The sequence below is a fragment of the Channa argus genome, chromosome 10 (genome assembly GCF_033026475.1).
Source record: "Channa argus isolate prfri chromosome 10, Channa argus male v1.0, whole genome shotgun sequence".
NCBI classification, from domain to species: Eukaryota; Metazoa; Chordata; class Actinopteri; order Anabantiformes; family Channidae; genus Channa; species Channa argus.
In genome coordinates this window covers 18782688-18796281 of record NC_090206.1, presented here as the reverse complement: position 1 = coordinate 18796281, position 13594 = coordinate 18782688, and the positions used below count along the sequence as shown (strand labels likewise).

The following is a 13594-nucleotide window of genomic DNA, read 5'->3' as shown; positions in this document are numbered from 1 at the left end:
AACCTTTTCCCTTTTAGGCACTTTGATAAGCACCTGTGAGTGTCGAGTGACTGCTGTTAGACAATAACTGACCTTGGGGCAAGACAAAACATGTATATGAGACAAAGTTTGAACAACATTTTAAACATCCTTGAAATGTACACTGAGTACAAGTTGCCATTACAACTAGGTAAAACCCTCAGATTAAAATGTAGTCATTTAATCATACTTGATTTTCCATCTCATAATATCACACAATAATATCTCTAGTGCAAATCAATTCAAATGGCGGCCCTGCTCTTTATCTATCATTGCTGTGTTTGATCATAGTTTTCTGAGCTCCATGTTTTCTACAGTCATCATGTGCAATTCTGAAGTGGCTGAATTGACTCTGATCACCTTTTTAATGAAACAGAAACTCTTGAGTTTTTCCTTATGGGTTTTGTCTAACCAAAGATTCAAACTAATTTCTGTTATAAGCAGAAACCGATATAATCAGTGCTTAGAATATGTATCTAATAGATACTTAAGTACCTTGACTCATAAACGCTGTATTTGTACACTGAGAAAGCACATTAGTGATAAGCTAAACAAGCAATGGATTTTCCTAATACTTCATTCTTTGAAAGCAGTAATGATGGAACAGAGTCTGCCCCAAGTCTTTACTGAACCTTACCAGACCACAAGAGAGTGGTTCTGCATAGTAGTACAGTGGGGAAGGGGAGGGGTAGCAGGGGTGAATAATTTACTAGTCATTTTTCTTTCATCGCTCAGGTCTAAATACGATGCTCTTTGCCGACACTGACTTTATCAAGAGTAATTCCTGAGATACTGTAATGGAACAAAATGGCTCTTAGTGGCTCTGGCTGGTTTGTTTTAATATGAACCTTTTGTGATAAATAGGATGTGAATGATGACTATGGGAAATTGTCAGTACACCAAAGGATTGAAGTAATTGCTGAATTCTGATAATAAACACTGTGACATGACAGCTATATCATGAATTCCACTATCCTGAACGTCTTTTGAAATAATATAGAGAGTAGATTCAGATACATATTTCCTCAGCAATGTCTTATTAATGCAGCACTAAGACACTACTGATACCAGTGGAAAAACTGGTAAAAAAAAGTATTCCTTCATAATTTTTATCATGGAATATATATCAGTTGGGGAAAATGATGTGCTACATCCAGAGCAGCTGCAAGTGTTTAATTATATAACTTGCAAATGAATGTTGACTCCAGCTTATTTTAGCTATCCCACAAAATATTGACAGAATCACTACAGCCATTACCATAAAACTGATGACACTGGACTAACATTGGAGCAACGGAATCAGTAGCAGATTTGCATATTATGATTGCGTGTTTGTTTTGATGAATTAGAGCACAAATTGTGATGATTGTGGTAGCTGAAAAACTTTAATATTCATTTTGTGGTGGTTAATCTGCATTGTTTCCTCTAACTGTTGCTGTGCTTTGCTGCAGTTTCGTACTACAGTCTAGATAAAATAGGCCCAGCCCATCAGTGGGTGACATTAGTCCAACACAGACAGATGGAAAACTGAATGACCTAATTAAATGTTTGGAGCTACTTTCAAGCAGCTGGACTACAGATAATATACTCAGGAAAGTGAAATCCATAAGAAATGCAGTATGTAAGTAGTGCTTACTGGAATTTATCTGACATCAATGCAAAGACTACGTTTATTTTACTCACATATAGCATTGCTAATATGACTATATTAAAGCAGTCATTTTATAAATAGATAATAACATAATAATAATAGCATAACTTGCTGTGTCTCCTTTTTGTTACATCTTTATTTTCATAAACACTTAAATCTATATATATAAGTTATGTATGGTCTTTCCTCATACAATACAACAGAGATAAATACGATTAAGATTGTTATTAAACAAATAGGCTTTTTACACTTGGTAGTTCTTTATTTGGTAGCTCGTCAGTTTACTTTACATTTGACCATGTGGTCATGAATATATAAGCATTATTTATGTGTTTAGTATACTAAACTGAAACTAGTATGAGAGAAAAGTGAGCAATAGCCTGACAGAGGCTCCAACTTAGTTTGTTGCTGTTGTTGCTGTCAGTCACATGCCACAGAATAACATGTGAGCAAGAGAGTGAAGCCTTATTTATAGACCAAAACCATCAGCACTAATAAGTGCTGGGACATGTGGTTTGGCAAAAAATTTATTTCCATTATGCAATGGTTTAGAAATATTTCTTTTTCTTTTGATTAGGGAAGTGAGATTTATGAGAGAGAAGTAAATATTGCATGTGAACGTGTGACTGTGGCTGTGAGATGTTGTGGAAATGTTTTGGTGATCATTAAGTGTTTGGATGTGTAGTGTGGGTGTCACCACACTGCACGTTGATCAGATCAAAGAAACTTTAAAAATGCTCAGTGTGGATCTGACCACAACAGGAATAAACCCCATGTGGCAATCAGAAAACTCAGTTTGTTTGTTTTTTTATTGCTTAGCATGTAGTTGACATGTTTGTCTATATTAAACATTGTCTATATTAAAGCTTTTGTGTCACAGAGTTACACCTTTGTTCATCAAGGGATGCAAAAGCCCAAACATTGTATAAAAACTAATGATACTGAGGACATACTCTTACACTAGTTGTATGTAAAATATATCAACATGAAATCTACAATGCACTGAAAAGCATATAGTTGTTTGTGGGTGTGTAAAAAAAATATTTTAAAGTGTACATGTGTCCCAATGGTGCTGTCACCATGCAAAATGCAGCATACTCCTGGCAAACATCAGGACGTAATGCCCCCCAAAAAAGCTCTGTCTAAAACTCTGTACAACACAATGTTCATATTCACAATGTACAATACTCTTTTGCCATCACTGGCACATGCTTTTACTTTTAAAGGAAATCACTTGGTAAGTGCAGAGAAATTTTTAATAGCAACACCACCTATCAGGAAACCCTATATTTGCAGCAGATAAGCTCTGCTTTCAGTAAGGGGAAGCACCGTGTTTATGTTCCACATTTGGAAACAAAAAAGACCTCAAAGAATGAGTCAGACTCATTTGTCAATACTTGAGCTTGAGAAAACTGTGCCTGCAAACAGTGACCACGAACCAGTAAATAACCCCGCCCCCCAAACAAACTCTAAACAAAAAAAGACAGAAGTCTTGCATCCTATGAAATTAAAACATATCCTCTCCTGACACTCTTGGTGTCCTCTCTCTGACTTACAGTAGCCCTTTGATTTGCTTTGCACCTCACATGTAGGTTGATAAAAGTCTTTGACTAAATTTCACTAAATGACACTTCTACTGACATCTACTCAGTGTTAAAATATCACAAAGAAAAACTACAGCTACTATTTTTTATGAAATTTTTTTCAAATGATGTGCAGTGGTGGTAGAGTGGTTAGCATTGCCATCTTAGAGCTAGAAGTTCCCATACTCAAATCCCTGGCACGCTGCAACCTTTCTTCCATGTTGTCCTCATGTTTGGGTGAGGTGCCTCCCCAAGTCCAAAGACATGCATGTTATGTTAATTTGTGACTCTACATTGCCTGCAGGTGTGAATGGTTTTCTATCTGTGTAGGACTTTCAGTGTTGGCCCTAAAATAGATTGCTGTCTAAGGTGTTACCCACTTCTTACCTAATAACAGCTGGGATAGGCTCCAGCCACAACCCTAAGGGATGGATACTTATTAGTTCTTGTCTGTAATTGATGAAATTGTAAACTACACAATTTAAAAAATAAAATTTCCCAAACATCAAAATCATTCAAATTTGCATATTTTGTTCAACCAGCTGGCAATAGACTATATTTTTAGAGAAAAAAAGCAGATGTTAAGGGATCAGGAACCCCCATTTAAATTAATTGACTTAAAGGAGGTGAAAGAAATTTTGGGACAAAAGCTCAATTGCTTCCTAGCTGAAGATCCGATTCCACTCTTTTAGGGGTGTGGGGTGAATACAAAGTTGATCTAAGGAGCCAAATAAGTTAATATAGCTCAAGAAGACCCCAGAGAATTATACTTTCTACAATTATTGACAAAGATATGACCGGGGGCCTGGTGACTCAGTGGTAGAGAATTGGGTTGCGATCCAGAAGGCCTCAGGTTTGAATGCCACCCCATGATGCATGGCCCCTGCAGGCAATAAGGGCGATCTTGGTGGCAGTCTTGAGCCCGGATAAAATGGGAGGGTTGTGACAGGAAGGACATCCGGCATAAAAACTAATGCCAAATCAATGTGAGGAAAACCTTCCGTTGTGGCGACCCCTTAAGGGACAAGCTGAAAACTGCTGATCTTTTTTTATTGACAAAGATATGACAATGTGTTATCACATGACCAAAGTTCTCTACTGGTCACAAGTTATGACTGATACGTATACAGGGGTGACTGTGGTGCAGGAGGTAGAGTCAGGTAGTGTCAGCAAATGTGAACAAACAATACACTGAACCCCAACTTTGTTGCCTCTGGTGTGTGTTGGCCAGCTGCATAGCAGTTCCCCCATTGAGTGCGTGTGTGATTGTGAGTGTGAATGCCTGAACGAGAAGCAGTGTAAAGCGCTTTGAGTACCAATAGGTAGAAAAATGCTACATAGGAGAATACAAGTAAGAGGACCATGATTATTTTTTGTCAAATTGTTTCAAACTTCAGCAATGATTATTACACAGTAAATGTTATCTATGTTTATGTGATGTCTGGTGCATTCACTCTATCCTAAAATGTTTCTCTTTTGCATTTAAGAGAAAATAAGTATAGGCGTTTTTGTCCTTCATGCACACACACACACACACACAGAAATGCTCATATAATACACTGGTTATATAACTGGGCATCTGTACAGTAAGAACATCAACTATTCTAATCACGCATAGAAACAAAAAGGGTGTGTGTTGTATGTGCTCCTTTATCCCAGACAGACCATATGGAACAGACACACACCCTGGGCGTGTTTTGTTGCAGCTCCTTCCCGCCCTGTTTCCTGTCCCCTATACACACATCTGACTGAATCCTATCCGCTTGCTGTGAAATCTATCACACTGCCATCACCGTCCGTATCCTCCCCTTTACGCCACGCTAACCTTATGAGTGCCAGCAAATGTGACCAATAGCAGCGGGAGTTCCCAATCCTTACTTTTCTCACTGGCCAATCACAACCTGGGTGTGCGAAACCACCGCAACCGAACCTGGTGTTCATGTTGAGTTGCACGGGTAAGCCTTGGATAGGATTTTGTGAGTTTTCTTTAACATTTCTTTTTTTGAAATTGCTCAGCTGTAATTTATAGCACGGCGTTGTATATGTTGGTCTATTGTCTCCGTTCAAGTAGATGATGTCCGCCCGGTAACGGTCGTCCATTTAAGCTAGCCGGGCTAATATATAGCAAAGTATTCAAAGCAGAGAGAGAACAACGGTGATTTTCCTCCACCAAAACAGCTGCTGATTAATTCAGATAAATGATTGTCCCATAACGTTAAATAACTGCTTTTATGGTGCACAGTGGAAACTGTCTCCACTACCATGACATCTTTATCGTTGGTTAATATTGTGTTACTGCCAAGTTCCACGGTTGTAGATTTGCCCTGTGTGTCAGTTTAGCCTGGGTGTATTTATTCTGATGGAAGTCGCTAAGGTTAACGTTACCTCAGACAATTAGGTTTTCTTTGCTTACATCTGCTTTTTCACTGTGCGCCTCTGCACTCTGCTTACCAACAAGGCTGCTCAGGGAAACACGTGTTTAAAGCAAACACTTGTGCAACTTGCGCGCAAGATATTGCGAGAAATTAACTGTTGTTTACATTTTGTTGTGGGTAATTTCAGAAAGTCTTCGCGGTGTGAAGGATCTTACCCCTGAAATTAGGACACACCAGGACGGATACCGTATCCTACCACACCTCTCCTTCTACAAGCAACCTAATCGGTTTTTGGATTAGATCGGGAACTACTAAACTTGATAATATCCCTTACATGATAACGGAATGGATTTGGAAAATACCTAATCTGGATGGTTTTCTGTGTGTGCGCGGTCAAAAACGCCCTGCTGGAGTCTGCCAACTTTTGAGGAGTTAACATCAACTGTTTTCTGGAAAGCAACGAACCTCAGGCCAAAATGGATCAAGCAAGCGGCGGGGAGGACCCGAATAAACCCTCTAAAAAGAAGTCGAGCGAGGATGAGGGTAAAAACAAGAAGCTGGTAGGTATTCAGACAGGCACTTTGCTGTCAAGTGAACGAACTATGCTCTGAACTTTCGCATCCTGTCATCCCACAAGCAACGGTTAGTTTCACTCTCAACATCAGCCAGATTGTTGAAGTGGTTGTATTGCACAGGGTTCTTTAATGTACGTTTTCACTGTAGGTAAAATAGCTTGATTAGGCCTACTGCACTAAAGATGGGCTTTTCTAATACTGATATGGGTATTTATCAGCATAAATCCTAAAGTAGAGTCAAACCAAGCAAAGCCAAATGAAAACGCAACTCCGGTAAAGTTAATCCTCTGTTTAGTGCAGGATGAAGTTATTGATGTGTTGTTATTACTATCTCATGTAGCCAGATACAGAGCAGCTAATAGCTGTTAAAGATCAGCAAACGAGAGAATGTTTCAAACGTACAGCACTCAGTGCATCATGTGATCTTCTGTGTAAAGTCAATACAGCTCCGGAAATTTTTTAAGAGCATTCTTGTGACAGTTGGGCCTATATATGTACTTTCAATACATGCAAAAAGCTTGCGCCCAGTTAGTGGATTCTTTATTGTACAGTGTGAGGTCCATGTGGTTTATGGTAGTTTATGGACTGTGTGCGTGTTTGTGATTGATAAAACTTTTTCAGCCAGAACAGCACTATCAGGAGGTCAGTGCCTATTAGATACCAACTGAAAGTGTATTAACAATAATTCCATTTATAGCTTCTTGACTGGTTTGGTCCAGTGACATAGTTTATGTAAAGTGAAGGGTGTGCATATTTAGAGAGTGGGCAAACCTAAGTCTAGTTCCTGGGAGGTCCGGTGTTGTTAAGACCTTCCTACATGCCATCCATTACCTGCTAATGACATCAGAAGTTTGCAGGATGTGGTGGTTGTGCTTTTATGTGATTTCTGGAGCATTGATTCTAGTTTGGTTTTCAACAACGGTATTCAAAACGTTTTGGTAAATCGTAGCCACAGTCTTGTTTTCACTGTTATGAGTGGGATGTACAACTGTGAATCTATTAAGTTATCATTATGTTACTGACTTTAAGTGCAGGCTGTCAGCAGCTGTAGAGACCAGTGGTTAAAAGTAATTTTCTGTGACCAAAGACGAAAAACTTTTGGCCGCTTTTGCTCATGGTTTTAGCTTTTCCACTAATGTCAGCTTGGATATCTTGGCTGTTGTTTAACTTTTTGGGTGACATCACCACTCTATGGCCAGTAATCAGCTATTTATATTGTGCCTTTCACTGAACTGTGATTGCTTGCTTACTGGCCAGTCTGGTCAATGCTTCCAAACACGGAAATGAATAAGTCTCAGTTTAGCTTGAGTAGTTTGTATTTTTTGGTAACAGATTGCTGAGCCATGTTGGACTGATTGCAACCAAAAAGGTGACTTTATTAACACCTCTGTGTTTACCCCTGTGGGGTTTCTGCTGCTTTGGTTTTAGATTGTCCTAACACTGCAACAAAAGCACCACTGTAACACTGCTGTGTTTCACTTTTTGTGTATATCAAAGTTAAAGAACTGTGAAGGAAAGTTTGACTATAATAACTACCATAAGGTGTTGGCCTGAGAAATCCTAACAACAGCCTGCAACTCTTGCAATAGCCTGCCTCACAAGTTAAACATTATTTGGAACGGTGTATGGATGACATCAGCTCCCAGCAAATCAATAGTGAAAAGTCTCTTTTAAGATCACTGCTTTTTGTTTCATAAAGTGGTGTCAGGGCCAGGCACATCCTTCTGTTGCTCAATTCTCCAAGCAGAGCAGTCAGACACGAGGAAGCCTGAACTGTTGCTGTTGCAAAAATCTCAACACATCTTGGAGCTTGAGAGAGGAAGTAATCATTCATCCCTGGGTGGAGCCCTCTTGTGTTATCCCCATTTTTTAGCTGCCCCAATAGACAATGGAACTCTGGGTTTGTTTGTGGACATCCAAATTAGGAATATACAAGCATGCAGGTATATGCATATTTTAATCAACTGCAATCCAGAACTTGTTTAAGATTCAGATTAAATAAAGATTTAGTTCATGGATTATGGTTTCTTCCAGGTTCTATGATACAGTATGTTTATGTCAACTCCTGACCTGACTTTTCTTTAAACAGTTTTAACCATATGTGGGACTATATGGTTGAATGGCTGACTTGTAGAGTAGTTTGTGTGGATGTGGGTCTGACAGAAGAATGTCTATCATAAGCAGGATTGAAATAAATGCGTAGTTTCCTTTTTACACTCAGAGCTGCTAAAAAGTAAATTTCCATGTATATAGCTAATAGGCAAAATGGCGGACGCTGGTACAGTTGGTTCTCAGCAAAGTCAAATCGGTCTTTAGAGGAGAAACACTAAAAGCTGCGTGTTTGCTTTACAAGTCACTAGGCAGGATTACATCACAGAAACACCATTTGGGCTTTTGGCCCGTAGATACTCTACACAGGCAAGGACATTAGAATAACACCAGTGTTCAGACATAAAGAGAATTCAAAGTATTTCGTTATTTGTAGCTATATTTCGGGATAATGTTGTTTTTTGTAAAAACATGGCATCCAAAAAAGAGACAGGTAGAATGAGAACGTTTTATAGGAATTCAAAGGAATTGGTTTGACATAAAGAAAGAAATATTACTTGCATGCATACCATATTAAAATGTGACTATGAAAACAGAGTGTACTGTTTTGAAGGTGTTTGTACCTTATGTGCAGTCTAGTGACCTGCTTTGTTTATTTGCTGATAATAAACCTGTTGAACCACAGACCTGTGTCATGTGAGGAAGAACAATATTGATAAACTGCATTGGTGTGGTTTATGAGAGTCACTTGTAGTCTTTATGAGGATGTAAAAGAATGAAGAATATTTGATGCATTAAGGTTCATTAAGTAGGTTTTAAAATATATTATTTGCAAACACTGAAACGTTGATTCGGAAATAAGGTATTTGTGGAGAGAATTAAAACGATTTAAAATGTGTGTACTGAACGATTTTGATACATTTTGGTGGCTTCAGAATCTAGTGGGAAGAAAAGTAGGCTAGATAAAGTGAAAGTACAGAGCAGCGTAGTGTTTTCTCTGGCTAGTACTAATTCAATTATAAATGTAGTAACGTGGCAGGGTACAAAGGACACATGCGTGTAGGTATGATGGGTAATGACGGTGGATAAACTGGTCAAACAAGCAGAACAGTATACATTGTAATATTTACAATTTAGAAACATATGGAAAGAGCATTTCATTGGGGGTAAAAAAAGGATGGGACCAGGCGTGTTGTTACCCCACAACTGAAAATGTTTATACACAATGGAAATTGGTAAAGTTAATTTCTCATTTTATTATGATAAATAATGTAAAAATACATTGATAAAGGAAGCAGTACTGATGATCAGCTTCTGGTGAGTTGTGGAGAAAAGTGCTATCAATACCAGGAAGGTGATGTCCCATGTTTTTAAAATGTCCTCTCTTAGTTTTACAAATAACTGTACATTAAGAATTTTACAGTCCTTTACAAGTACTTTAATTGCCCCGAGTCCAAACACTTGCTCTGATTGTATTATTTTTAATTTTTTAAATTTTGTAAATACTGTCTTGTCTCAACCCCTGGTCTTTTTGTGCTGAAGTCTTTGTTCAATATAGCAATTAAAAAAGTAATGGCAGGTACAGTGTATTTTTGATAACTTTAGCTCGTTTGTTTAATTTGTGGCATCTAAGCATGGTGAACTTAAAGGATTGCATGAAGCCTGCAATTCTGACCCCTACAATGCAGGTTGAGTTGTTAGTGACTACAACCGTCAGACAGTCTAAGCTGTGTTTAAGTGTTACGTTGACAGCTCTGTGTTGTCCTATTGATGTGCCGAAAGATATTTTAAACCTTGACCAGTATGGAAACTAGCTAAAGGTAACATGACTGACAGCACCTGATGCTAATTAAATATGAAAAAAGCATCTATGCTCTCAAGTATTGACTGTTTAACTTGACCCCGCTACATTAGCTTAAACTCGTGCACCCAGTGTTTTTGTTCTAAAATAAAATAATCCTATTTTGAGCTGCAAAGATCCTTCAGAAAATATTTAATAAACAACCTTTTTTTATCCAGTCAAAGAGCAACTGACTTTGATAGAAAAATTATCCAAACGTTAATAAGACTGAGATCCCGGTATAATCCAAGTGCTGGCACATGTCCATTATTTTGAGTTATTTGCTTTTGCTAATTGTAATTAACCCTTATTAATTAAATTGGGTGGTAATGATTGTAAGGATCTCTATCATTTAGTGAGTCATTAAAGTAATTAAGGCTCCAGTAATGAATGGACAGTTCAGCACTACTTAAGCAGTGGCACCTCTAATGAGACCCTGGACATGGGAGTACATATTGCAATAAAAGCAAACACTGCCCCACACACACTGCTGCTGTCATTCTGGCAACTAACTGTAAAACTGTAAAGATACAAAGCTGTTTTAATGTGTCTTTGGGTAATATGATGTATATTTTTTTAAGATATTGCAATAGTTTACATCATTAGAGCCCAGATTTTGAAATGGTTGCAATCAAGTGTACAGCTACGTCATGATATTCTTAACCTTCATGCTTTTGATAGTATTAAAGTATCACATTACTTACTGCGCTGCTGCTGTTGGTAGCTGTTGCACTTACAGCTTGTGATGCTTTGATATGTGAGGCTCAGGGAAGCCTCAGGTATGCATTTAGTACTAGTTGGCAGCTTGTCACACACTTGAGGATGTTCTATATTGCATGTCTCCGTTTAGTCAATCTCATGTTTTTTTTTCTGTCATGTAGTCTGTTTTTGTCTCTTTCCTCATATTTGCTGCTTTATAGTTTTTCCACTGAAACACTGTTATTGAAGGAGTATAGCTATGATTTTGTTAGGGAGAAAAAAACGACAGGAAACTGACCACATGTGAGCCATTCAGGAAGTTGGAGAGAGGAAGTGGTGAATTCTTTCATCATAGTGGAAGAAACCAAAAGTCTGTTCTCCATTGTCACCCTCCTAAATTAGCCCTATGCATATACATTAACTGATGAAAGACTGGGGAATTAAACATGTATGTATCTGCCACACTTACATTTTAAAAATCTGGCATAAGACATAACTCAGTATAGCATATCCCATTTGAATCATGAGTGGTGGGCTGTGTTTTGTGTGAGCTACTGCAGATTCTAAATTTTGGAGGGTTTTCTGCTCTTTTACTTGTGTTATGTAGAAAGATTGTGACAGAGAATCTTTACCCATTTTCTGAGATGATGTGTTTGACATTGCAACTTTTCTATAAAGTTCTAGTTGTGACTTTAGGGTTAGAAATCACATTTTGGTGCCTTGTTTGACAGCTGTTGCACAGAATTGAACCATTTCACTTAAAAAATGAGTCAAAAGATGTTAATGCAGAATGATTGGGAGAGTGGTCTTTCGAAAAGGCTCGTCAGGGATACCTTGTCTAACTGGGTGCATCCCAAGTCTCTTGATTTCATTCACCTGCACTCGGAAAGGACACACCCCGCTTTCATTTAAAATGCATAAAGATGCACATGAATACCTAGTTTTTTTTCTGAATGGCTGATTATTTATTTTTTTGTTGTTGTTGCTGTTTCTGCATTGGTTCCGTATATTGTATTGTATTGGTATCCTGGTTATAAATTCATTATTTAATCAAAAGGAGGTGTAATACAAATAATGATTATAATGTCCAAATTTTTTTGAACAAATATAAATGTATGTATCAAATGTAGGTGTATATATAGGTATCAAACTGTATTTTTACATACATGGAGCAGTTATAAGAGTATTTGAATGTCCTTCGAGATAGTGGACCAGAATAACTTTTGGCTGAACGATGGAGTGAGGAACAATCATGTTTGAGACTTGGGATGCATCTACTGGAGTTCTTAAAAACTATGACTCACATTTTATGTACCTATCTCTGTACAGTGCCATTAGCCACCACCTAGCAAACAGCCTATTGATGACAACAGGGTCACGACATCATACACTATATTGCCAAAAGTATTCGCTCACCCATCCAAAATAATTAATTCAGGTGCACAAAGCAAGGTCCATAAAGACATGGCTGAGTGGGTTTGGTGTGGAAGAACTTGGCTGGCCTGCACAGAGTCCTGACCTAAACCTGATAGAACACCTTTGAAATGAATTAGAGCGAAGACTGCGAGCACTGTGTATTATGTATTTCATAAACACACGCCTAAACCTTGTGGAAAGCCTTCCCAGAAGAGTTGAAGCTGTTATAGAATGGGATGTCACTAAAGTCTATATGTGTCTAAAAACAGGTGAGCGAATACTTTTGGCAATATAGTGTATGTTTCTGCATATGTCAGCCAATATGGAAAACAACTGGTTAAGCAGATGTTATGACTTCACAATTAAAGATAGATTTTTACTGTACTGGCCAGATTTATTTTAAAATAATAATCTGTAAAATACTAAAGTTACACCTTTTGATGCCATGGACAATTTAAGACAACCTATTTACACTAAACATCTAGACATTTTTTATTTCTTGAAATGCTGAACTTGTAGTGGCTGTATGTAGTGGCAACCCCCAAGGATACAGTGAATATTTGCTTTTAACAGAGAGAAAGATAACCTGAGGGTAGAGCTGTGCCAATCTACGGTCACATGCACAGGCAATGTACTGTAAAGCCATTCAGATCTTAGCTCTACTGGCTTTTGTGCTTCCCCTTTTTCAAAAGATGCTGTTTTAGGAAACTATAAACAGTACCACCACTTTCCTGAAATAATGTCTACCACGGACTCTTGCCCTTTTAAAGACACTTTGGCTGTTTCAAAAATGTAGCGCATTCTTTATTGCATTTTTTAAAAATGAAGTACTTACTCTGTTTTTAGAACTTTTTGGAATGAAACAAAGTTTTTCAAAGTCAACGGTGTGTAAGGACCCAGTAAACACTGCATCTCGCAAGACTTAATTTATTTGTTCAGGAGAACAACTTGACATCCTGTGCTTGATTAAATTGTTGTAATTGAGTTTGCAGGAAGGGCAACTGTGCCATTATGTCGTATGTGTGGTAGATTTTCAAGGGTCTGTGTCTCCTGTTGTTTTTCTTTTATCTTGCTTGTGTATGCTTGTGGCACTACATTCACTTCTGTTCTGTGCAAAGCCCCAAATGTTTTCTTCCTAACTGTACTTATTTTTACCAGATGTGTTTGAGTACGAGTCCCTCATTTGTCACTTGATGTAAGTGCATTGTAGTGTTAAGTAAGGTTAGTTAAGTAATCAGTGCATTAGAGGTACAGCTGTAGATGTATGGCTTCCTCCAGTTTCTTCTTACGTATATACTCCCATGTCCAAAGGCACAAGATTCTATTGGGTTAACTGGTGACTCTCAGTTGTTTATAGGTGTTACTGTGAATCATTTTCTGTCAGCCTT

The 13594-nt window shown here is 38.0% G+C and overlaps 1 protein-coding gene across 8 annotated transcripts in view; it reads left to right on the top strand.

Moving 5' to 3' along the window:
- Positions 1 to 1543: 1543 nt before the first annotated feature.
- diaph2 (diaphanous-related formin 2) overlaps positions 1544 to 13594 on the top strand; it is a 352014-nt gene continuing 339963 nt past the window's right edge. For 6 of the 8 annotated variants that reach the window (XM_067517865.1, XM_067517864.1, XM_067517866.1 and 3 more), the window contains exons 1-2: positions 5150 to 5228; positions 5815 to 6187. In XM_067517865.1, coding sequence (XP_067373966.1) covers positions 6104 to 6187 — 84 coding nt within the window. In that variant the 5' untranslated portion in view covers positions 5150 to 5228; positions 5815 to 6103. Of the gene's footprint in view, positions 1640 to 5080; positions 5229 to 5814; positions 6188 to 13594 lie in introns of those variants that run through there. The other 2 variants (XM_067517862.1, XM_067517868.1) reach the window with 2 other exon arrangements.